The 26,952-nt window shown below is 40.7% G+C and overlaps 1 protein-coding gene across 1 annotated transcript; it reads left to right on the top strand.

Moving 5' to 3' along the window:
• On the top strand, positions 1-26,952 carry LOC306971657 (uncharacterized protein; the record flags this gene model as incomplete). The annotated part of the gene is made up of 16 exons (XM_079568000.1): positions 1-45; positions 1,744-1,902; positions 2,062-2,254; positions 2,539-2,646; positions 4,162-4,242; positions 6,052-6,136; positions 17,832-17,904; positions 18,525-18,624; positions 19,494-19,820; positions 20,958-21,002; positions 22,610-22,729; positions 25,536-25,574; positions 25,650-25,703; positions 25,892-25,945; positions 26,025-26,132; positions 26,857-26,952. The coding sequence occupies exons 1-16, from the start codon at positions 14-16 to the stop codon at positions 26,950-26,952; spliced, it is 1,674 nt and encodes a 557-aa protein (XP_079424126.1). The 5' UTR covers positions 1-13.

Genomic DNA, 26,952 nt, shown 5'->3' with positions numbered 1-26,952 from the left:
TTCAGGATACGTGATGACAGCCACAGAACAAGCATTTGGACCGAGGTGAGACTTAACCCTGTCCTACTTGTTTTTCTAATGTATTAACTGTTTATTCATTGGATATTTTAGGTCTAAAGTTTCACAGTTATGTTATGAGTGGGACTATTTTAATGCTAAGAAATCACAGTAATCTGCAGGTGCTTGGGTTTAAGTGACACAGCCATTTTCTGTTTTTAATGTATTATTTTTGGTTCTTTTTTTTATTTTTATTTTTATTTTTTTCAGGGATGCACCAATCCAGCTTTTTTGCATCTGATACTTATACTGACTTTCTTAAAAGTGTCTTTCTCTGAGTGAAAAAGGAAATGGTCCTCTTTACTTCATTGCAAGATAAATAACGTCTTATCTTCTCTCGCAAACGAGATGTTACAATTATCAATTATATCTATTAATAAATGAATGTAAAAACATTCGATTGTATTACCAACTCCCAAAGTGATCTCCTCGTTACAAATATATCGTATCAGTAATTCTTCAACTGTATTTCATTAACTAAAATACAAATACTTTGCTACAGTGGCAAGGCAAGGCAAGGCAAGTTTATTTGTAGAGCACAATTCATACACAAGGCAATTCAAAGTGCTTCACAGTTGCATAAATATAAGAAAACAAATACAATCAATAAAACATCAACATAGAATTAATCAATTACAGTAAGAGGCAAGAGTGTAGATAAAATACTTTCAGTTATATGCATTTTTAAGTCTTGTTTTGATTCGCTCTGTCTTGAGCACTATTTTTAAGTCTTGTTTTGACTCGCTCTGTCTTGAGCACTATTTCGCTCTGTCTTGAGCACTATTTTTAAGTCTTGTTTTGACTTGCTCTGTCTTGAGCACTATTTCGCTCTGTCTTGAGCACTATTTTTAAGTCGTGTTTGGACTCGCTCTGTCTTGAGCACTATTTCGCTCTGTCTTGAGCTCTATTTTTAATTCTTGTTGTGACTCGCTCTGTCTTGAGCACCATTTTTAAGTCTTGTTTTGACTCGCTCTGTCTTGAGCACTATTTCGCTCTGTCTTGAGCACTATTTCGCTCTGTCTTGAGCACTATTTTTCTTGCTCGTTCAAAAGTAAGTTACCTAACCTCTGTTTTTGTCGCTCCTTCTCCTCTGGACATCAATATAAAATTAATCAATTACAGTAAAAGACGAGAGTGCAGATAAAATACTTTCAGTTATATGCACGGGCAAACAGAACTGTTTTCAGCCTGGATTTGAACATTGTCAGAGTTGAGGCCTGTCTCACATCCTCGTGAAGACTGTTCCAGATTTTAGCTGCATGAAAAGTGAGTGGCTATTTCATTTTTTTAGGTGATCCAATCATAGTTTCTGTGCTTTGATTAGTAGCATGAATACAATACATATTATATTAAATACATTTGCTTAGGTTAAAAGTTTTTCCTATTTTCCTGGTTCTGAGCTTCAATATGAGGTACAATATACCCATATTCACTTGGATTTAGTCAGTGTAAGTTGTGTTTTTAAAGCGGTGAGAGGCAAAACAGTTATCGGTTCAGTATTGGATATTTGTAGCCGATACCCGACATCTCATTTTATCTGCTCCAAAATCCGCTTCCGCTCCAGTATCGGGTCGGTGCATCCCTGTTTTTTACCATTATATGTATAACATTTATTTCATATTATTATAGAGGTCTGGAAAGTGGCTGCATCTTGAAAGTTTGCATATATTTTGTCTTGTCTTGCAGTTTCTGTGACGAGTTCAGCGTTCTGTTGGAGCTGCGTGGTTCTCAGTCGACAGAGAGCAGCGTTTTGACCATTTTAAACTCTGAGCACCACATCGACCTGCAGCTTCGCCTCGGCCCGAGCTCCATATCCTTCATCTCCACTCAGCAGAGACAGTACGAGTATGTCACATGCTGTTGTGTCTCTCTAAAATATGACACACTAAAGACAATAACGATACATGTTAAATAATTGTTTTATTTAATCTTAAGTACATTTTAGCGCTTCGACATAGAGTCCTCCCATTCACAGCCTTTGTTTTGCCTGTTCCCTGTGTGCAGGTTCTCGGTTGGGCCTCTTCTGGACGGGCACTGGCACCGCGTCGCCCTGGGGGTGTCCCCTCTGTGGCTGGAGGTGTCCGTGGACTGCGCTCTGGTGGAGAGGCTGAACTGGGCCTTTCCCTGGGACCACATCAACACTGACGGGCTGCTCATCGTCGGAGCTGACCTGGAGGGAGCAGAGGAATCCTTTGAGGTAAAGCTTCAGGCTAAAATAATGAAAATATTAGGCTAGCGTGTAATGTTCAGGTTTTATCTCACTCAAGTACTGAACACAAGCGCTTTGACCACCACTGACCCCAACATAGATCACCTGAAATACCTGCTCTGTAAAGGTTTTGTTGCTATGATTTGTGGAGTTTGCCTTGACAGCCATCATTATCATGAATCTCTGTGCTCCTTTGCACTGCCCTGGACACCTGTCTTCCCGTGTAGTTTACCATAATGTGACCTCTGGCCTCTCCTTCCTGCTGTCCTCAGGGTGAAGTGAGGCAGATGAACTTTGTGACGGGCAACGCAGACGCCGCCAGAGACCACTGCAGCCGCCGGCGACCTGCCTGTGCAAGAGACAGCTCCACAACTCCTCTGGTATGGCTGCACTGGGAAACTTCATTTACCTTCATACATCATTATTACTTCAGCATCATTTATATGTTTTCGTCTTATTAATAGGACTACAAAGTCACAGATAGAGATAGAGATATGCATTTCAAACTGCTGTTGTTGATTCTATATATCACAATATATCGCAAAAAATATTGTGATATATTGTGTTTTGCAATATCCGTATCGCAAAACTACAGTAAATCACAACATCACTGTAGTCTTCATCTGACCGAGATCAACACACTTTTTTGCAAACTCTGCCAAAAACAAACAACGCATTGAACTTCTGAATGTGTGGAGCAAGTTCAGTTTTAGTTTAGTTTAACTTTAGTCTTGTTTTGGTCCTGATGTAATGTTTCTTCAAGTCTTATTTTGACACTATTTGCTGAATAACTAGTTACTTACGATTTGTGTTTCATTATAACGCAACATATCGTGTTTAAATGGTTTAGTGAAATTTCGCAATAATATTGTTTCACAGCCGTATCGCTTATCGCAAGTTACTTCAGTATCGTTCTAATTGATTCTTTTGTTTTTTTTATTCATTTAATGGGTTCATGGAGAAAATATGGCATTATTATGTGTGATTTTTTTTTTTTTTATGGAATAAAAAGAAATGAATCATACATTAAATATATATTTATTTTAAGTCAATTTAGCTTGTGTTTCAGACGTTCAAAGCTAAATAAGTCAGGCTAAAACTTAGAAATGGAAACATTCTATTATAAACCATCAAAATATAATTTAGCACTGGACTGGAAATGTAAAAAATACTATTTCTCTTACAAAACTTTGGAGAAACATTGAATTTGTACAATAATTAAACACTCCAATCCATTGTTTTCTACAGCATATTATCACAACAGGAGTTTTCTCACAGGACTGCACAAACATTAAAACAATGAAACAAAACAATAACCAAGACAATGTAAAGTTCAGGCAAATGTTAAGTCCAAACAAGCTTTGGCAGCAGGTGGTGACGAGCCGCGTGTCCCCCCTGTCCTCTCCAGCACGGCGAGGAAAAACTCCAAAACCCAGTGGGACAAAAGAGGAAACAGAGGGAGAGATCCACTCCCATGGACGGACAGGCTATAGATAGACCCATTTATATTTTTACTGGTGATCATTTGTTTATTAACATTAAAACGCTAATTTTTGTTTCACACAATGAAAGAGCGCAAGTAAATTAAATTGTCAGTTGTGGTAAAAACTCTCAACTTCCTTATATTAACACATTTGTAACAATTTCTTCACAGGGATACGTTTATAGTCACGTTTCACAACTGGCAGGGTGACTTTTCTGGGTCACTGTCACAGAAATACTATATAAATTAGCCAATTCATGAAATGCTTGCACACACACAATTATCTTAGTTTACAATGTACTGTTTTCCACTTCTAGAAAAAACAAAACAATCAAGTATAGGGCCTTTAAGTGAGCAAACTGAGCCAAAAATAGATGTGCTTGCTGTGCTTATTTGCTCTTTATTTTTGCAGAGAGTTTCTCCTGACGCCTGGCTGGCTCATGATGCTCCTGATTACTTTGACGTGTCGCTTAGTCCAGAGTTTCCTCCTCGGGTGAGTTCATGCTCTTCTATATTATCACAGAGCGAGCCAAACAAGTCAGTCCATCCTACTCTCTGTTTAAAAGCAGGAGGATCACTCACTTTAAACTTTCAATTCAGTCCAGTTCAATACTTCATTATATCAACCATTAGACAATAGACTGTACAACTTTAAACTAAAATAACTAGATGTTTTGGTATTTATGAAACAGAATTCTTCACTCTATCACTTTAAACTCCTCTCCCTTTTGTTTCCACATTTTGAAAAAGGGAAAAATTTGGTAAAGCAGCTTCATAATAAGTACATGTGATTATAGCTTCAGACCAAACCCTTTAAAAAGAGTCCAAACACCGACCTTTAGTCCTCTGGCAGCAAATAACGCTGCACGCTCTAATAAAGGGAGTTAAACAGAAACCGAAACACATTTATCTGATTTGTCTTTGGCTCTGATAAAGAGGTAGTTTTGTGCCCCCGGTTGACGAGCCTGGGTGGTTCCGTGGATGTGGTTTGGGGAAAAGCCTGTATCAGCAGCACAGTGTCTTCTGTTTGAAGGAACAGGCGCAGAGGGACATGACTGCTGTGTTTATGGACCCTTTGGGGAAATGGTTTGGCCCTACGCTCATTCATTCATTCATTTGTCTCATGGCCCCACAGTACGGCACACTCCCGGCTTTTAATGTCACAACTTTCCACATTAGTGAGAGGAAGTGGTGACAGCGAAGCGTGTGGCTGTTTGAGTATGCGTGTCTGTAGGATTTGAATGGGAGCATAGAGAGAATTTATACCAAAAAAAAAGAATGTTTTTATAAGGTTCACTTTCTGTGAGACATTACATTTGGATGTATCATGACCTGGGGTTGTGTAGTAGAAGTATGACGACTAAATAGAGGCAACATTATTGACAGTATTTTGATAAATCACAATATGTGTCTTCAATGTGTGAAATTAAAGCCAAGCACACAATATATGTGATTTTTGGGCTGTTTTTGCTCGAGTTTTCATTTGCGGTGAGTCTTCCCGAGTTGTGACTAGTCAAAGGCAGTCGCAGACAGTCATGTTTTGTAGTGTGTGGAGGGTTCACGACTCCACTTGCATTCGAACTGTGTAATGCTGGCGGCAATAAGACGCGACTAACCCCCAGTCGCAGTAAATCACACATGTTTGAATTTTAAAGTCGATTTTGGATGCACAGGAGAAGCCTGGGTGCTTTTACCCAAAAGTGACACACGGTAGCAGCCAATAACAGAGCAGAATACACACAGAAAATCCTGTTGCTCGCTCCCTTGTAGCTTTAAACCACGCTAAACACCACAAAACTACATCACCAAAAGTTCACAAGGACCACTTTTCCCTGCCATATGATGTGGAAAGGATAATTTATCACCAGTTTAGCAGTTTAGGGACCTGGTTGGTACTTGGATGGGAAACTGTTTGGGAACACCAGGAAGCTTGGGTGCAGTGTGTGAGTGAATGGTTTATGAACTTTAAAAATGCAGAGAACACGTCTGTCTTCAAAGTATTATGCAGCAAAATCCATGAAATACGAATCTATGTGTTTCAGCAGAAGAGGAACATTTAGGGTTAATCAAACTAGCATTAATAAAGCATTTCCTGCTCTGGATCTGTTTTTAAGAAGAGAATGTCTTTATAACAGTTAGTATTTCCCCCCAAATGTATTTTGTCAGTGGTCACGGTTCTCTATCAGGACTTGGCATCATTATGGGTTGAGAACTGTGCCGAGTTATTGCATAGTTTCTCCAAAGCCTAATGACCAAATATCGTGTGATGCTTATCAACAAATCTCAACACTTTGACTAATAGGAAGAGATGCGCCTGGCCACTCTTCTGTGCTGGTGTATCCATCACTCACATCGATCAGCGGTGCCCGTGCTGAGCTTCAGTGGACGTGAGTGAGTGACAGAGAGGATCAAAGGGGCTGGAAGTGTCTGTTCATAATAAAGCTCTCTGCGCTGAGGTAACTGTTGTAAAAGTCTACATCTGGAGAGCTCATGTGTGCGCCGTGAGAGAGACGGGTCTGACTCTCTCAAAGACACACGAGGACTCACCCAGGGCTCCACCCAAACCGTCCGCTCGGGGTTCAGACACGGGGCACACGGCAAAGAACATGCAACAAGGCTGGTCAGCACATGGTGGGGAGACATTTAAACTTTCAAGAATTACAGTTTCAACACGAAATATCCGATCATAGGTGCCTGTCCCAAAGCTGAAATCACTCATGTTTAAATATGAAGGTCTGCAAGCTTAAAGTAGACATATTTCACATATTATAACTTGTGCAGGGAATGGAGACTTGATCATTTTTGGTTGTGGTTTGTGTCTCAAACAACTTGGGCCCCCTTCTGTAAAATATAATTAGCGTTTATAATAATTGAAGGTGCAAAACATTTCAAATCTGGTTTAATGATGTTAGTTTAGATACTGTATTTTGATATATGGCTTAATTTAACTAAAATATGCTGTTTTCAGTCAAAAAAATCAATAAAATTCAATGTCAGAAATGTTAAAGAAATATTATCTCAAAATCATCTTGCGCTTTGGGAACCACTGTGTTAGAATGGAAAAGTATTTTTGATATAAACATTTGTGTATGATTTTGAAACCGAGATAGAGGCTTGCCGTTCTTTGTTTTGGAATCTGCTGATTTTTGTATCTGCTATCGGCCAACACCCTGATGCCCATGATGCATTAACACTTACATCATCATGAACAATTCAATAGTTAAATGTGAGTAACACTTGATAACTACCTAACTACTACAGTTAATGTCAAGTCAAACTCATAATGAAGTTCTTCACATACTTGACTTATTCATTGTCCAGTAGTTAAGTGTTAATCACACTTAACTAATGAATTTTTCATGATTAATCAAGTGTTAACTCATCATTTATTAAGGCTAAATAAGGTGAAGTTATAATAAAGTATTGCCCAAACCTTTTTTTTACCCAACAGCACGCAGTCAAATTGGTGGGTTTTATGGGATTTAAAACGTAGAGATAATTTATGACAGTGTATTTCAGGCAATACTGATCTGAGCCTCGGCGCACATTACACAATAGTTATTTTTTGCACGATATGCTCCCTTTAAAGGACAGCCGTACAATCGTCAGAATATGTCATCTTTATTGAGTTGCCTTCATGTGGCAGATTTTGGTGTAAAAACTGTATGTCCTAAATTCATTTTGAAGTGTGTTAACTGGGGTCATGTGTCGATTCATCGATGCAACTTCCTCTTCTATGGTGAGAATACCATTTACAAATACTAAACTTTGCCGTCATGATAACGGCTCTCGCACCGGTTTCACTGAGAGCCCAGAGCAAGTAGTAAAACTTCCCGCTGTGACAATCAGATATGCTCCAGTCTGACCTGAGAGGAGCGGAGGTGAGGGCCTCGGGCGGCGGCACAAGCCTCAACAGAAACAACACAATTCTGTGGATCAGACTGAACTAGGGCTGGACCAGGTCACGCTACCAAGACAATAAACTACACATTACCAGCCAACAGAGCTCAGAGGGACAGGTTTTACAACAGAGTAACAACAAACTGTAAAACGTGCCTACACCTCTTTGTATTTACTTGATAGTGGATGCAGCTGAAACAAGACATTTTGCAACATGACAATTTTTCACCAATAATCAAGCAAACTCATTCAAGCATGCCATACATTAAATGTGTTGTCCAAGGAAATGACAAAATGCCTGGCCAGATTGATATTACAGTGCAAATTTCATCTCTGATTCAAATTATTTGTGAAGAGTGTGTTTTATGTCCGAACTATACGCAAGACTGAGAATTCAATCTACAGTAACTCTCAGCGCAAGGTTACATAACAACAGTATGGCAGGTCACTTATTTTCAAAAATTAAAGGAGAAAAAGATGGAGGGTATGTAAACAGCAGAGAATTTATGAACTTGTTCCCAACCTGGGGGACAGCACTCCTCAGGGAGTGTTTCAGAGATTGCATGTGGTTCCTGAGCTTAGGGGGTCATTTACCAAGAGCTTGCTCATGTACAAAGCGAGTAGCATGTGCAAAAGTGGATCAGCAGCCGAGTCATTTATGGATGTTTTTGGCCCCAATACTGTAATGCAGGCAACATCAAATTGTAAATTAGGTGCAACACACTAATAAAATAGCATATTTTATTCTTCAGCTTGCACCGGCCTGGTCAGAGCCCTATACATGCCTTTCAGTCATGTGACTTTTGTTGTTATGGCGGCCATTTTGAATACCGAAGTAGAATTATGAAGTACTACAACATGCAACAATATCTCTACTCAGGATATAAAATGAAAGACAACTGACTGACAATGGCATTTTTATGTCCTTGTAATCATTGCTTAAGAAAATAACAGTTAAAACATGGCCCCAGAGAGCGCACGCTCAAAACGTTAGCATTCTACTGGTTAGCATTAAGCTTCAACTCAGCTCCGACCTCTCCGCGAGAAAGTCCTGAACTATGCTCCAAACATATACAACATGTGACAGAGGTCAGAGCTGAGCTGTTATTGTAGTGTCAGTGTTCATAGATGTGAGCCACATGACTTTTTGCGACTTTAAACCACGCTAAACACCACAAAACTACATCACCAAAAGTTCACAAGAACCACTTTTCCCAGCCACATGATGTGGAAGGATAATTTAACACCAGTTTAGGGCCAAGGGTAGGACCTGGTTGGTACTTGGATGGGAAACCGTTTGAGAACACCAGGAAGCTTGGGTGCAGTGTGTGAGTGAATGGTTTATGAACTTTAAAAATGCAGAGAACAGGTATGTCTTCAAAGATATACAACATGTGACAGAGGTCAGAGCTGAGCTGTTACTGTTGTATTTCCTCAGTGTTCATAGATGTGGGTCACACATGTTTATCGTGTTGAGGCCAATGACAGTTGATTGATGACAGTTGCTAACCGGTAGCATGCTAACGTCTTGAGCAGCTTAAACACTAACTTAGACTGAGACTGTTGACATGACAAACAGAAAATCACAGTGAAAGGTTTTCTGTTTCCTCTATAATTTAGTCTGAGGAGTGAAGCAGATCTTTAGTAAATCCTGCTGTAGCTCAACAGGCAGCGCTGCTATGTTTTTGTCCCACATTTGCTGGTTATATCACATAAACATGCATCTGTGGGGCCGTGTTTTAATTGTTATCTTCTTGAGCTGTGATTACGAGGACACAAAAATGCCACTGTCAATCAGTTGTGTTTCATTTTCATCATGAGTAGAGATATTGTTACCTGTTGTAGTACTTCTGCTTCGGTGTTCAAAATGGCCAGAACTATGCGTGATGTCATTGGAAACGCATGTACACCATGAAAATATTAAAACACTATTCTAAAAAATCCTTCACGTTAGGACACTATTTCACTCTCTACTCATTTGATCCTCGTGTTACTCATTACTGTCCAGCATAAATAAAATACAGGATTTTGTTTAAAATTTAACCCCAAAACCCAATACCAGATACCAGACTTATATGCTGCTCATACTTTCTTTCCATATGCTATATTTTCAGGAACATTTTCCAAAATAAAATCACCTGCAGTGGATTAGAGCAAAGTCATTGTTTGGGCCTGTGTCCAGCTGTCCATAAGGAGAAGCAGCTGCTATAGCTTCAATCATAATTCAGACTGGTTTAATACAGGCTAAAATATAGCTATAATCTTTCTGCACTATTGAGCCACTTTTCTTCATTAGGGAAGACTTTGAAGGCCCAGAGCGCTCATTCTTGCGCCAAAACAATCCACTTCTGACAATATTAAGTCTTGCAACATGACACTGACTTCCTGACCTTTGACGGTCCACTCCTGTCTGGAGGAAATTCCTAAAATATCGCCCCCAAGAGCGAAAACTATTAATGATGACAGAGAGATAAATTCACTCATAGCTGTGCTCTAAGGAGGGAAATGCAGAGTCAAGAATATTCAAATCCCACATCATTCTGTGTGGAGTCTGGGTCGCCTCTGTTCCCCGGTTTCAACGTAACTCGCACAAAATAGTCCTTTATCTTTTGTACTTCTGGGACTTAGCTCAAGACCTGGAGAAGAGTCCTCGGGCACCGCGCTGCTCCTGACACCTATAACCTCAGCGGCTTTGAGGTTGGGTCAAACGCAGAGAGCACCTTTTCCTACAGGCTCAGTGACATATCTATAGTCTCAAGCTTTGATGTTGCTGACGGGACCAAGACAAATAGTGGGAGAAGACAAACACAACAGTATGGGTTGCTCCGTAATTGTTTGACTTTCTTAAAAAGAGAGAGAGATGTTTCAGTTCCTAAACATGCTTTGGCTTCCCCTTCATTTCTATAAGGAACACTTGTCTATAACATGTACAGCAGGAGGAGTCAAAGGCAGATAGCAATGTTGTCTAAGAGGAAAATAAAACATTAGGATCTATAAGCGGAAACATGTTAAAGGCGCATATTGCAACTTTTCAGGTGAGAAAAAAAAGTTGGTATTTGTGCGTGTTTGACCTTGTAGTGACCCAGTGGCTGTATGTATATGTATATAGAGACACTGTGATGGAAAGTAAAAGCGCCGCTGGGTCACTACAAGGTCAAATACGCACAAAGACAGACTTTTTTTCCCCCACATTAAAAGTTGCATGACACGCCTTTAAGACAACATCTAACATCCTTTTGAGTGTCAGACTTAAAGGCATTTACAATAGAGTGGACTTAGGGCGAGGCTTGGACTGTCCACCCTCTAGCTCAGAATCAGATCAATTGTAGGTGGGGAGGTACTGAAAATGATCATTAAATATAAATATCTGTGTCAAGGGGTTTTATAAGCCACAATTACACACATGTCCACCACATACAGTCATACATTTTAGATCTTAGGGTCACTGACCAAATATTAAAAGTGTGTATTTGTAAAGTGTATTAATACCACACAACTATATAGTGTGAGTGTACGAGAACATTCAATTGAAGCTACATTATGCATTTTTACCTTAATTTGCTGTTTGATGTTGTTGCCTATATAAGCAGGAGGGGTTTGTGCGGCTTTTCTTTTGCTCCACTGTCAAACTAAGACTTCACTCAGACAGAGAAATTTAATTACTGTCATCCATAAGTTCCAATATTTTATCCTTCTGTGGTTTGCTGATAAGAAGTGTCAACTTAAGACTTGTGGAAAGCATTTTCAAATCCCTGATGCAGGATGTGGTGACAGTTTCGCCCCCACCCAAACCAAGACACTGATTTATAATTGTTGCAATGAAGCGATTAAACCTTTAAAGTGGTTTACTCACTGTATAAACTAGAATGTTTGAGGAATAGATATTTAATTATAGATAAAAAATATGGCTTTATAAAGTGTTCGTGTAAGTCAGGGTTGTCAAACTCATTTTGGGTCGCGGGCCGCATATAATAGAGAAAATTTTCCCAATAAATGAATAATAATAAGCTGTGATTTGGTCAAAACCCCAACTTAACTGTAGCTTCATTAATGCACTTGTACACTTGCACTTGTATTGCACTTTACAAGCCTGTGTCACAAGTTCCTCAAAGTACTACATAGTCATTATTCATATACTCCACGCTTGGTAGTAGTAAGCTGTTATTGAAGCCACAACTGTCCTGGGACTGTCCATTTACCACGTGGCTATATAATGTGGTGTTCAAATCCTGAGCTCTTATTATGTCAGTGCCCTCTGCTGGAAACGTGTGGAACTATTTCCTTTTTTGTACATTTAAGGCCCCCTAGTGGCGAGAATGAGCATTCTGGTTATTCTTTAAAAAATCATAACCACACAGGAATGGGCTAGAGACTTACTTTTTTTTATTACATACTCTGGAATTTATGCTCTGTAGGGCAGGGGCCGGATTAAATCATCTTGCGGGCCTGATCCGGCCCGCGGGCCGCATGTTTGACACCCCTGGTGTAAGTGAAAGGTGAGTCCCTGGGTACAACAAACGAGGGCATCCTTTTCAAGGATCAGACTGATATTCTGCGATACATAGAGAAGAGGATCCGGGGCACTCTGACTTATAATATAAGTCCTTTATTTAATCCACCTCTTCACCCTCGCCTTAAACAAGCACATATTCTCCAGTTCGACTTTAACCAAATATTTTTACAAAATCTTCTCGACTGGAACCTATAGACCAGTGTTACACCTCAAGACCGTGAAAACTGATCTAAACTGATCTGTAATCTCGTTGTCGCCATCATTCTTTTAAAAATTTAAAAATTCTTTCGTCATTTTTTTGTTGCATTTTCGTCACTTTTTCGTTGCATTTTTGTCACTTTTTTGTCACTAAGTCTTATTTTTGTTGCTATTTAGATGCTTTTTTCCCAAGAAGCTTTTAGATTTAGCTGTAAAACCAAACTGAAGAAAATGTGCTCTGTTCAGGTGGGGGTTAAGAGGTTTAACACATTTTTAGGTCTTCTTCAGGGCATTCAAAAACTATATATTGGTGGTGCCTTTTTGAGCAAGCTCCCTCACACATAATTTATTGATCACAATATTCAGGACAAATTTACTAATATTTTTCACCCCTGTAGTCATCTAAACTAGCATGTAACATTTTCCCAAATACAACAAAACACAAATATTTCATTGGCAGTGTAACCAGCAGAATTATGTTTGCAATTAGTCACACAGACATCTTTTAAAGTCTTGACTCCCTTGTGTGCTCCTTGTAAAGTGTCCATCCTCGCCGGGCCGTCCCACAAGCGCCGGGTGTGTCAGAGTTTGCCGAGGGGGAGGAGGGGGAGAGGTAGCGTAGGGAGCCAGGGGGAGGAGGGTACAGTGAGTGGACACAGCTCATGGCCCCGGCTTCATTTGGGATGTGCTGCAGTCATGTGGATAGCATTAACCTGTGCGCTGGGCTGCTTTCTGCTCCTCGGCCCTCTCCACGTGGGACGGCCCGTAGATGGGAAACAGACTGAGGTATGGACTGCGAGACACAGACGGGACATGAGGCTAAAAGTGCTGGAAGCTGCATGAAATTGAACGAGTTGAAGTGTGTGCCTAACAGTGTTGAGTTGTCTGGGAGGTATCGTAGATGCAGCTCGGATATTTGTTTTTAAATGAAGGCCTTGTGAATGTGATGATGAATGAAATGATTTACAACAGACAGTGGTTAGTCCTCTCAGAGCTAGAGGAGCAGGAGAAGTAACACCAGAGCACCCAAGCAAACGATGCTATTCAACAATTACTGTTTTGGCAGATCATATATTGCAGTGATTCCCCGGGGCCCTCAGGAGTTTTACAGAGGGCCTCCAAAGGTAATCTCTATACATCAATTAAAAAGAAATGGGATTCTACATTATATTAATATATATTTTAGGTTTAATAGCTCTTTGATTCAGTGTTTAGCTTATAGAGTTCCCCATAGGCTTCCTATTGGATTTTGGCCAAATACTTTTTTTCCCACTGTACTTGTTGCTTCTTGATCTTGATGAGGTTGGTAGAGTAGCCGAAACATTTACTTGAGTAAGAGTTACGTTACTTTAAAATGATTTGACTCAAGTAAGTCTAAAAAGTAGTGGCCCGAATAATTACTCAAGTAAGAGTAAAAAAGTACTTGTAGAAAGTTTTAGTAATGACATAAATTATGTGAAACAAAACATGAAATGTGAAAATAGTAATTTTTCACCGAAAACACCATATAAAACATATACGAAGAAATCACTATGAAGAATGAATTAACCCAAAAAAAACATTTGTCATAATGAAGATTTGTCACTTAAAGATTTACTCACAGTGGTTACTAGTTACTAGTTTTTCTATTCAAGAAACAGATATACATCATTTTAGTATTACTCAAGTAGAAGTAAAAAGTACTGTATAAAACTACTTGCAAAAGTACAATTACTTAAAAAAGTAATGTTACTGAGTACTACCCGCCTGTAAATGAATAGTTCAAGGCGTCCCATATTTATTTGAAATGGAGCAAATGCTTAAATTTAGGGAGTGCGATGAACTGGACTTTGGGAATGATACATTGTCTGAAATGTTTCTTTGACATGAGGGGGGTTTACTTTACTTCTAAAGTTTTGACTGGAAGATAGAAATTATGTTCCAATTGTGTATTCCAGGAAAACGTTTTTTACGTTTTGCTTTAGCCTATATGGTCGACAAATGTAGTGTCTGTCTTGTTTCGCCTCCCGCCTGCATAAGCCTCGTCATCAACTAATGATCTTTTAGCAGAGAAGAAGAGAAGAAGAAGCTACTCTCAAACTTGGTCAATAGCTACAATGTCCTTATCAATAATTTCAGCCTGCTGCTAAAAGAATGTTGGTTGCTGATGAAGCCAATTGAGGTGAGAGGCGAAACGTTTTCGCACACAAAGACAACCCAGGACAGACGATGGCTCTAGTCCTATCTCCATATAAAAATAATGTGTTTTCCAGCTACATTTAAAGCAGTTCCCAAATGACAGCCTCCTAACACTGTGGAAAATAACACTGGAGTTGTGCTTGGGTAGTTTTTTAAGACTTAACAACTTAAATGAGCCTCATAACAGTGCAGTAGCCCCGTGTAAACTGTCGGACACTGATATTGTCTGCTGAGCTGCTCTTGTCTGTTCGCTCCCGTGTTCTTATGTAACTCAACCCTCGTCTCTACTGTCTCCCCGAACTGCTCTGTCACCGGTGAAGCTGCATAATGTGATGGAAGACCAGCTGTGCCCCCTCCTCTCTCTCACTCTCTCTCTCTCTCTCCCTAAAATACTGTAGCACAGACTGCACTTGATTTACTGTGTCTCCACGATGTTTGACACTAATCTACTCTCATTAGACGGATATTTTTAGTTGAATAGGGCAATTTTCGTACAAAAAAAGTCCCTAATTGTTTTCACACTTCAGTTTATGGTCTTCATAGCGATTTGCATGGTGCTTCATTCTTCAAAGGATGCCCCTTTTTGGAGCCTGCATCTTCATTTGAGAGGCTTAGGTGTCAGACAATAAAACACACGCTTGTGGCTGGAAGGACATCTTGTGGTTGGATGTGGATGCACATGGCTAATTTTCTTGAATCAACACCACAGTATGTCAGTGAACATAACAGTGTTTGTTTATTGCCCTGGCATTGTTTATTACACTGACATAATATATACATCAGTGTGATTCGACTTCAACCACTGTTTCAGACCTTTGTTAAAGCTGTTAATGCCTAATACAGAATAATCATGGTTACAAATAAAACTCATTGCATTGATGACCTCTGTCTGATGTAATATTTTAATAAGGCCTAAACTATAAAAACTTTACACTGTTTTGTCACATTTTGTGATATGTTTTTGCCTCCTGCATCCTGCATCACACTTTTATACAATACATAGTTTGCCAGAACAGGAGAGGGCAGTATGCGCTTGGTCCACTAACACCTGACACAATAAGATATTTTCAACATGGCCTTTCATTCTTATTTGAGGTCCAGTGGGCGAGGAAATCACTTCTCTTTGGTTCTTATGGTGCTGACGTTGCTGTGATACCGCCCCCTAGTGGCCGGGGGCAACTCCAGAAGGTCTGCTCTAACATGAAAACCAATGGGGACTTTACATGTGTCAAGAACAACTTAGGAACTAGGAATAGGCCACCATTTTTACATACTGAGATATGTTCTTACCTTAGCTTTGACAAGATCTTTAGGACCGCGCAGTAATCTTCACTTTACTGTGCGGATGCCAAATTACTCCTGGTGTTATTACGCCTTACAATATAGCTCCCCCTTTTATCTGCTTCGAAAATCCACATTGTTTAATTTTGTGTAATTATACTTTGTAGTGTAACACTTCACGTTACCATATTTGAATAGGGAAAACGTGGAAGAGCTTGGTAGCTTCTATCTTGACCTGTTATGGAGCTATAGTGGAGAGAGGGAGAGGCTAAATGCTAACGCCGTCTGCGCTGTGTTTACGTGACTGAAGGCACGGGTGAAGACCAGACAGGTCCTAAAGAACTCGTCAAAGTTAAGGTAAGAACATATCTCAGTATGTAAAAACGGTGGCCTATTCCTTTAAAAGCCTGACTTCAAAGACTTTTATTTTTTCTAAAAATACCGTTTCCTCCCTTGACAACTCTGAGGAGAGTGAAAAAGTTTTAAACTTTTTTAAAGCTTTGCTCTCTGATTGCTCGGCTCGTCTCATGGGGTTTCACGCCTTTTTGTCCTTTCTTGGGACACGCTCTGTTGGAGGAGACTGAGCATGGATCCTCTCTCGAAGGAGTAATGAATGTAAATGGGGAGGAGTGAGCAATGGCAGTCTGCAAGTCTATGTTGAGGCCACATGCACAGATTGGTTTTGGTGACTCTCCCAAACTCAGTTACCGGCAGTCATTTGCATTTTTCCAAATAATTCACTCAATGTCAGACTGACTGGCATTTGGGTTGCAACTTTTGGAAACTTGGCGTCCGCTTTATGTTTCAATTAATTCAGGCTAAAGTGTAGCAAATCCTCATTGTTGCGAGAAATGTGTATTATCCCAATCAAGAACTGCAATTTCAAATGCATTACACAAACATGTTTTTCTCCAACTTGACAACAAAATGACACATTTGCCAAAATGTCGTTATGAAAAAATATGCCCCTCTTGTCCTGTACATGCTGTTTTTTATACTGCACATCCTAAATCGTATGAGGCCGACGGAGTGGACAGTGATGAGTGAAATGATACAGTGACATCTGGTATATCCACTTTTCCTTGTGTCAGTGCATGTTATATATGCTTACATTTCTGATTCACTTTTCCAGCGTCCATGTCTGTGAAGTGATGAGCAGTGGTCAGATTAGCAGGACAAACAGGCTCAGGTGTGCAGAGATCAAGTGTCGGCTGACTGCAGAGCTGCTGCCACAATGGCTGCTTGTGCGGGAGAAAGGAGCTTTGTTCCGATCTGCACGGGGGAAATATGGGCCCCCATTATGTCTCTATTAATGCCACATAGTACAGTATCACCGTCCGGGGGATTATGGAGAGCCCTCGGGTTCAAAGGCACGGTAAAGTCAGCAGTGGCTTTACGGGCGAGATGAATGGCCCATTGATGATACTGTGTAAAGGCATAACAACCAAATAAGCCTCAGCAAATACTTTTATATTTAATGTACATGGCGAAAGGTTTTGGTGAGACGATAGAGTGGCTAGTGCTAATGCTAATGAATGTAGGCTGAACACGGTCAAGTGTCCTGCAGTGTTCATTTTGTCGACTAAAACGAGACTAAAACCAAAATATGTTGTCAAAATTAACACTGGTGTCCTACAGGGATCCACTTTTGTCAGTGTGCTTTCACTGGAATAGGAAGGAAACGACAACCTTCAGGTTAGTGGGTGAATGTCACAGTTTCATAATGAAGCTTTGAATAGTCGAATGAACAACTGAGTTGATAAGAGTTGAGAATGTTTAGGAACTACTTCTTAGCTCTTGTAATCAATCACATTCTCATGTTTGGTGGCTGCGAACTATGGCTCCTGATCAGAAAATAAATAAATTATCAAGTCAATTAAAAAAGTAGAGTTTTTGAGGATCTGTTCTCAGGGCCGGTTCTAGCCAATTTGGTGCCTTAGGCAAGATTGAACTTTCGTGCCATTAATAATATGACTTAGAAGTAGAAGTCTCTATTACTTTCTGTTCCAAAGTCGTGGGTTCAAAAATGAGCAGAGTGCGCCCGAGTCGGCCGCCTGGGTCACCTATGCCCAGGGGCGGGCATAGGTGAGAACTTATCACTTTTACTCCACTACATTTGAAGGATAAATATAATACTTTGTACTCCACTACATTTCTGTAAAGCTTCCAAAGTGTGTTTTGGTCATTTTAAAAGCCTATAGTGCACACTCCAGAACAGTAGGAGGCGCTGTGCATGTACTGTCAATGCCACTGCCTCACACCGAGAAGGAAGGTTTGTCCCTGTCGCGTTGCCGTGCACAATTTTCGTGTTTTTGAAAAGCTGCAAAGTAATTTTTCCTAACGCTCCTTTAAAGGGATTTGTACTTTCTACTTTTATTGGAGAAATATTTGACCAGAAATCAAGTACTTTGACCACCGGTACTCCTGATTTACCACTGCATTCATCATCCTTTCCCCTAAAGCTGTCAATTGGAATGATTCAGTGCCAAAGAAGCTATTTTTTGAGAAATATTTGCCATATTTTATATGCTATAGTAAATTTGCACAACTGTAAGTAAATAAAAGATTGGGGTTGATGACGGGGATGCTGAAAAGTAGCATATACATTTCCTGGCTGTTTTCCAGTGTCGAGTGAATGCACACTCTTCTAAACACTTCACCAAACAGTGCAAATAAATTCTCTGATAAAAGGTCCATCTCTGCAGGTTTAAAGAGGTTTTGCCGCTGACGCCGCGGTTCTTTGCAGATGATGATTTTGGCAGCGCAGACAGTGCAGCTCTGACTGAAGCCCAGAGCCTGACCTCGGTGTGGGGCAGAGGGGCCGCACAGATACAAATAAAGAGGCTTTAATGAAGAGTTTACCCAAAGATGAGACGTGACGTCAGCTGACCCACATGCAGACAGTTTCATTTCTGCAAGTAGGAGAAGGCTTCCTCATTTCAAAGCACAGTGTTTCACGTGGATAGGCCAGAATCTAAAAGGAGGCCATAGCTGAAGGAGTTAAAGCTTCTTCTTACGTTTGTTTGTTTGTTTGTCTGAGCCATTTTGGATATTTTTCTGAAATGGTCAAGCATCTAAAAACATTTCTACTATAAGTTATGTCTATTGTTTACATTGGTTACTGAACTTCAGGTGATGCTAATGAAATAAATTGACAAGATGATGATGCGCCTGTGGACAGAGGGACACAATGAACTGGCTGGAGCGAGATCTCATTTGAACCGATTAACTTCCTGTTATAGGAAAGCCGCTGACCAGAACCTCCTCACTGTCCCAGTGACCCGCTTTAAAACCAGAGGGGACTTATACTTTGAAGCCGTTGCTCCTAAGTTGTGGAATGACCTTCCTCTGTCGTCACGTGTGGCCGACTCTGTTGATTTGTTTAAAAAGCAGCTGAAAACGTTTCTGTTCAGAAGAGCTTTTAGTTGACAAGGCTGTGATTGTTTGGATATTAATTTGTGTGCTTTGTTGATTTTAAATCACTTGTTCTTTGTGAAATAAAGTTTCTTCTTCTTCTTTTCTACCACCTGAGCCACTGTCGCCTAACTGTCGCTTCAACTTTTGTAGTAAATTGTGCCAACGTTTATGTTAAATAAGTCCAATTACTCCAACATTGAGCCCCCTTATAAGTTGGCATACTAATGGCATAACACTGTTTTCTCTTTTGTTTCCAGAATGACCTGCTGCAAAGTCATGCTGAGAAAACTTCTCATCAAGATGCCGAGGACCAAGGACTGGAGTTTGATCCGCTCCATTCAGCGCGGAGCACAGAGTCCTCAGGACTGGGTCTGGATTTGCACAATCTTCAAGTCTCGTACGACACTGAGAAGTCACTGACACTTTTACCTGACATGGAGACGGATAATGTCACTTTGATACATAAGGATTTAGCCTCAGGGACATCAGCGCTGGACGATGGGAATATTGTCTATGGAACAGACCAAAGACTTTACAGAATTCACCAAGGACCTCCCGGTTTTATGGGACAACAGGGCAAACAAGTGGGTGTCTATTAATCCATGTTAATTAGAGAAGCACCTTTAAAATGTGTGGATGATGTGCAGCAGATATGTTGACCACATTATTTGGTCTCTTCTTTTATTCCTCCCTTGTCTCCCACGTCTACTGTATTCCCATGGACTTGGGCAGCGCTTTTGAGCCACGGGTGAAAAATACTGTCCATAGATTTTGTCAGAGCTGTTTTCCTTGTAAATTAATATATGTCAAATTCCCAATTTCAATGACAAAACCTCCAATCCAATGTCTAATAGCTGCTGTGCTGCCCCCAAAAGCGACAGGGCGTTTGGTTTGTGTGTATCCATCTTAAGGCCTCAGAGCTACTGTCTCTGTGCGATAGAGACATGTCGGATTCACATCGTCTGAGAAACACTGTGACTCAGTAGGCTATAATTTAGCAAAATATACTGGAAATTACGGTTGTCCATGGGGTTTTTGGGCGGGTTTTGCTGCTGATACGTGGCAACCCTGCACCCTTGACAAAAACGAATGAAAACAGAAAACTGTAGAGATGTTCATTGATTTTACACTGAGTCTTGTTGCTTGGACACCATTCCAATCTGGACGTTAGTGCTACTGTAGATACATGTGTCTGTAAACAGAGCTTAACTTCTTCTAACAAGCAGACAGTCAAAATGGCAGTGTGGTGCAATGTATGAGACATAATAAGTACTGCTGAAGTTAAGCACTAATGAAATGTCAGGCAGTAGTCAATTACATAAAGTCAATATTAAAAAAATATACAAACTTCTCAAACAAGAAGTGCTTTCTCAAATTGTAATTACTCATTTAGACGACTCGACGTTCAGGAAATACTGTGAACAAGAGGACGATTGTACCTTTTTTAAATAACCTTTCATAATTATCAGGGTTGGTCTTGGCAAATTGTGGCAATATCTGACATGGTACATTTATACACGGTTTTATTTAACCAAAATTATAGACCCGCGAGTTTATTTTTTTCCAAACACATTGAGCCAATAAGGGTTGGGCATGACCACAGAGGCCTTTTCCTCAGCAGCGCATGAAGTCGGAAAGTTTGTTTTATAATAGCTGCCAATGAAAGTAGTTTTGATGTTGATGCTCAGTGTCAATTACAGCAGCTATTGTTTTATTTTTAGGGATGTCCCGGGATACAAGGGCCGGTCGGACTAAAAGGCGACAAGGTAAGTCCTTCAGACTCTTTATAATTGATAGCATGAATGCAAAATGAATCACACTCTACTTTAGTGGCACAGACACTTTTTCAGTTTCCTTTTTCCTGCAAGATGTTGCAAAGGGACGAACACGGCGTGAAGCCAAAAACAATTTTACTGTCATACTTGTTTATTCACAGTTAAGCCGACGTAAACTTATTTAAAAAGAAACTGCTATTGTCTTTGAAGTGTTTGAAATGATCACACTGGCCTCACATCTCCACTTCAAATGACGTTTAAATGCGATTAATTGCAAAGGCCATATTTAGCCCAATAACACATTTTAATCGAGTCCCACCACTAGTTTATGTGTGCCACATGGTGCACAAGGCTGAAGACACAGCATCCATCTTAAATCCACCCCAAAACATGAAGTCAGTTTTTATTTATTATAGAAGAGCTTTGAAAACATTCACACCATTTACTTCCTTAAGATATGGCTATTAATGGTATTCTATTGCTTATTTATTATATAAACATTTGCATAAGCGTAAAAGATAACAGGCTGACTGTTCAATGGGGCTTCAGTTTATTTATTGTTCAATGAAGGTTCTTGAGTCATTGTCTGTACTCTGTAGTTAAAGTGTAGAACGTTTCGCCTCTCATCCATGAGGCTTCGTCAGCGACACACCTACACATGTTGCTGCCAACTTGGGGAGAGACGCCCTCCTTTGACCCGCAGACTGGAGAGATGACTCAAGAACCTTCATTGAAGATGGACAACATGACTGAGAGCATGCACAGACATATTTATTTGTTGGTTTACTTTGTCAGGACAGTGCATGTTAATGAAACACACAGGTCTCATGCATGTAAACACGCCACACCGGATTGTAGCGTTTGGCTAATTTCCATCCATCTTCCCCTTATTGCACTCTCAAACACACTCTCATTCATCCTGGCATATTGTACATGTTTTTAGTGGTAGGGGAAGCCGGAGTACCCGGAGGAAACCTACACAGACACGGGGAGAACATGCAAACTCCACACAGAAAGATCCCGTCCAGGTGGGAATCGAACCTGGGACTTTCTAGCAGTGAACCTCGTGTGCTAACCGTTGTACTACCGTAATCAAAATAATCTTTACATAAACATAAAATATTAAATATGTCTTGTTTTTTCTTTGGGAACATTTAGAAAGTACAGTAAAGGATTTGAGAAATTCTCTGTATTTTCTTCTTCTCTATCGTAAAATTGCAATTTTATCCCCATAATAATCGTGACTCCGAAAATGTAGAATCGTGTCATCCCTAGTTACGAATGAACACAGACATACAAATGAAGGCTTGGTGGTTTGCAGAGTCTATTGGTGCAGAATGGAAGCTGTGTCTCTGTCGGTCAGCCCTGATCTGATGTTCTTGAGAAGTTTTGGCACAACTTAGCGGATGAGGGTTGTAGAAAGTGATATAGAATGTGTTGGTGACAAATCTCAACTTTGTGCTTTACTTTCCGATATCCCACAGCATTAGTGAACCGGTCAAGTTAGATCTTCCCCAAACATGAGCATTGTAGTAATGAGTAATGGTGGAGGGACAGACAAGAATATTTTTGCATCTTTGTCTTTGTTTCATCTTTAGGGCTCGTATGGTCCGCCTGGTCTGGACGGGCAGCGTGGGGACCGGGGACCTCAGGGAGTCCCGGGACTGCCTTCTCTGTTCCTCTGGAGGAACACTGAGGAAGACTGGGCGGCTTTTAAGGTGAGTCTCTTTTGACATGAGTCAATATCACAATCAGAAAAAAGGTTATAATAACAATCAAACAATGCTATGTAGAGGTTGACCAATATGTTTTTTATATATAACTCAATGACACACTGTTCTTTCGGGAAAAATATAGAAAAGTTCAAAGTTTTTGCCAGTTTTACGCTAAAAGTGATGTTTTCCCCTGTCGTCACAAAAGCAGAATGACGCGTTTTGAAGACGTGTAACAAGCTTCCCCATTTAACCGAGTCTGGGTTTGGCACTGGGATTGTCGTCTGGTCTGCCCTGTGACCGCTCGCGATTGGATTTGCAGTTTTCTATTTACACAAACAGGAGAAGCGCTGAGTGTGCAGACAGTGACCGCACAGGTAGAATCGGACTCTGTTTGGGGCCGGTCTGAGTGCCCCGGCCGCAGAGCGCTGACAGCATCACACGCCGAGGCACCAGGGTCCAGCCTGTGCTCCGACTCAATCCACTTTATTTATGTAGCGCATATTGTAAACAGGACAGTCTCCGAAGTGCTGCGTGAAGAAGTGTTATAAACAATAAATATGCAGCTATTTAGGTTAAGGGGGCTCAGCTAAGCGTACTTTTAAAATCTTTTAAACATGTTGCTGTATGTTCTCTCATCTAAAGCATACTGTACCTGGAGTTGTCTCCCTTTCAAGAACTTAAAACACCTGCTTATGTAAGATGGTGCTCCTCAATGCTTTAAAAATCAGTCAGCTTCACTTACTGGACTAAGTCTGGTCATTTTAGCACTCAAACAGCCTTCATACTCACTAAATAGTCTTAATGATTAAAAAAAAGAGACATAGTGATTATTATCAGATGTCCCAATTTACCCAGCACAGTCCCAGTTATGAGTGTCCCACATCCCAATCAATTTCTTCAAAACCATTGATTTGTCCCAGTTTTACACAGTCTTTCACATTTCACATGAAAATATATAAATACATGTTTTTGGCCCATGTGAATATCAACTCCCAATATAAACCAATAAAAAAATCAAAATTCTAGCATCTCCTCTATGTGGAATTGTGTCCCAAGTTGGACAATCAACATCAAACTAAAACAACAACAAAAAAACAGTATTTCATCAAAAATGAAATAATACTGAATTCAAATGAACAGAAACAATACAAAAGATCACATGCCCGCGTGTCTGTCCCACTGTACACGTTGGAGCGGGTCCAGACTCAGCCCTGGTTGGTCCCTGGACTCGGCTCCTCCAGGCGGGTCCCGTTTGCCGTGAAAGAGCCCTGTGTTGCTGCCCAGTCGGAGCACAGTGTGAGGCTGTGAGGCCCGGTCCACACAGGCTGCAGAGTCAGGGAGGTCCCGGGCCGCGGTGCCTGTCTGAGCATCACCTTACAACACAGGACGAACTTCAATGAGACCACTGCAGACTGACAGCCAACACTAACACGACGGGGAGTGAGCAGCTAGTGAGGGAGCAGGGGGCGTGAACCTTAAAGCAGGAGCAGACAGCATCAGACCATCTCCAGCATGAATCATCTGCCCCCCATGCTCTGTAACAATGTGTAATAACTATGGGTTGCTTACATGATGACAGGATATGTATTTGTAGTATGGAGGTACATAATGTACTAAGACATAAGACCCAACTCCATTGTACTAGTCACAAGGTACAATTTATAACAGATTGTTACGAAGCAGAGTGTACTTAATTTAGTTTGGTACAATGCATCAAGGTAGTGTAAAATAAAGGGTTAGCTACGGGGTAAAAAGGTATTGTATTGTATTCATGTATGATGTCAATACAGTCCTGTAATACACTGGTCAGTAGTATGAAGCAAATGTAAATATACGTGTTTACAAGCCAATTATAATCACAAATACTCTTCTACTGTTTATAAAAAAACACATATGCTCAGTCAGTATTTTTTAAGAAGTCATAAAATGAGCAGAATTTCGGAAACAAGTGGTTTCCTATTGGTTTACATTGCACTTAAAAGGACAATCCCAATATGGCCGCCAGAGCTTTCTATCCAATCAATGTGTTACTATGGCGATGTCCTATCTAGAGTTTTATTAAAGATCTTTGCCAAAATCTGTCAAGATCAGAAGCCGATTACAGTGTCTTGCCCGGAGACCCATCGACAGAACTTGAGTCATGATCAGGAGTAGCTGGAAGATTTTAAGATTCTAAGATTTTCCCGTTGTTGATGTTTTATGTCGATGAGGGAAACCTTCTGTGTGCTCACTCAGTGTAGAAGAACATGCACACTTCTGGGACCTAGTTCCTGTGAGGTCACTGCTGTCACTCAGTGTAGCGTGTCTGTTACTCTACACATTCATACAGCGAACATGAAGTGTCTTGCTCAAGGACACCCAAGCGTTAGTAATCCCATTCTACAACACCTTCATATTAAAGTCTTTCCTTTCATCTGTTCTGTTCTTTTCGTGCCTCTTGTCTATTCACTATTCTGTACAAAAAATAATTATCTTGTCAGAAAGTCGTATTTTGAGTTGGACCTCATAAAACACAAAAATAACTTTTATGGTTGAAAGCTTTTGAGTGCTTCTTTTGTCTTAGCATTTATTTCTTGACTTAAAAAAAAAAACAAAAGTGTGCTCCTGGAGTGAGTTTAGCGCAGAGCAGCTGCCAACGAGGGCTCAGACACAGTCAAATATGGGACGAGATGATTGAGGTCCAGAATGCTACCAATGCAGAACACTTTAATACAGATAAGGTTTGGTGATGAAAACATTATTGCTTTGAACTTTTTAAACACTGAAGTCAAAGATTTTTGGATGTAAATTCTGTATTGATCTTTTCCAGAGATCTCCGTTCTACCAGATGCTGCGGGTTGGCTGGCCTGTGAGTGGTTCAGATTTGACAGTTTCCTTGAATCGGTATCTTTCAGTCTCTCAGTAGCCGTTTTTGTTCTCACAGGTGATGCCCGGCCCACCTGGACCTCTCGGACAAACGGGCAAACCTGGTCTCCCTGTAAGTTTCTCAGAATGTCTCATTTTGCCCTTTTTATTTGCTGGAGTTTAGCCTGGAGATAGTTCATGTCTATTCTGAAATCTGTCCTCTGCATTTAAGCCATCTTTCAATGGGGTAACCTGTCAGGAGCAGTGGTCAGCTGCAGTGCAACCTGACAGTGACCTCTAATAACAGTGAACTGTCTTTAGGGTCTTCCTGGAGAACCTGGAAACAGAGGGATGCCTGGACAAAGAGGGGACATGGTGAATATTGGAATCAGAAATGCACTTAAGTATTTTAGTCATTGTTAAATACGCTGCATTGATGGTTCACATGTTTCAGGGTCATCTGGGGCCTAAAGGCGTCCTGGGCCGGGCGGGGCGCTGGGGCAGTGATGGGTACCCAGGTCTTGATGGGAGGCGGGGTCCACCCGGTTTACCTGGACTCAAGGTGAGAGTTCTCTGCTTTGGGGCATTATTGGACATCACTGCAGGTGATGTAAAATGGGGAGCAATAAGAGATTCTTCAAACCGTGAATCAAACTCGCAACATTGAGGCAGATTAAAGAATGTGGCATTACCCTTCGGTCAGATGTTGTTGTTTTTTAAATGGCCTGGGAGTGAAATGCACCTCTCAGGCTTCTTTCTCAATGCCTGGGTCCTAAATGAAAAAGTAAAAGCACTTTCACACCGGTTCCAGACCTGAGTGAAATTGTGGATTCATGGCCAAACCATGATGATAATTATAATTGCTTACACTTTTACACTGCACCTTACAAGCCTGAGTTGACAAGCCTGTCATAGCGCTGCACTGTAGTCATTATTCAAACAAACAACAGTTAACAACAATAACAAACATCGAGCTGATGATCAAGTGTTTGAGCGACATTTGAAACCTATAAATCAACAAATTTCTTCTTTTGAAACACTGAAGAGGCATCAAGAGTCCCACACCTGCAGCAAAGTGGAGGCGTCACAAGATGCAGTACAGGAAACAAAAAAGTGGCAAACAAGGAGGTATCCGGGCAAGACTCGCAGCTAAGCCACACAAGCATGGTGATGGGAAGGACCCCAGCTACCCCGGTAGCTTCATTGGACATTTTTATCACCATTGAGGATGCCAAGCTGTGAGACCTGATTGTCTGGAACTTGGAGTTCTCTCCGTGTCTGTGTAGGTTGACTCCGGGTCCTCCGGTTTCCCCTGCTTCCAAAAACATGCTGGTCAGTTTGGCTCAACTCGGCTCAGGGTGTTGCCGCAGCTCAACATCTAA

The sequence above is a fragment of the Gobius niger genome (genome assembly GCF_951799975.1).
Source record: "Gobius niger genome assembly, chromosome: 1".
Classification (NCBI taxonomy): domain Eukaryota; kingdom Metazoa; phylum Chordata; class Actinopteri; order Gobiiformes; family Gobiidae; genus Gobius; species Gobius niger.
Note: the sequence above shows the minus strand (reverse complement) of the source record. Positions and strands in the feature narration are given on the sequence as shown.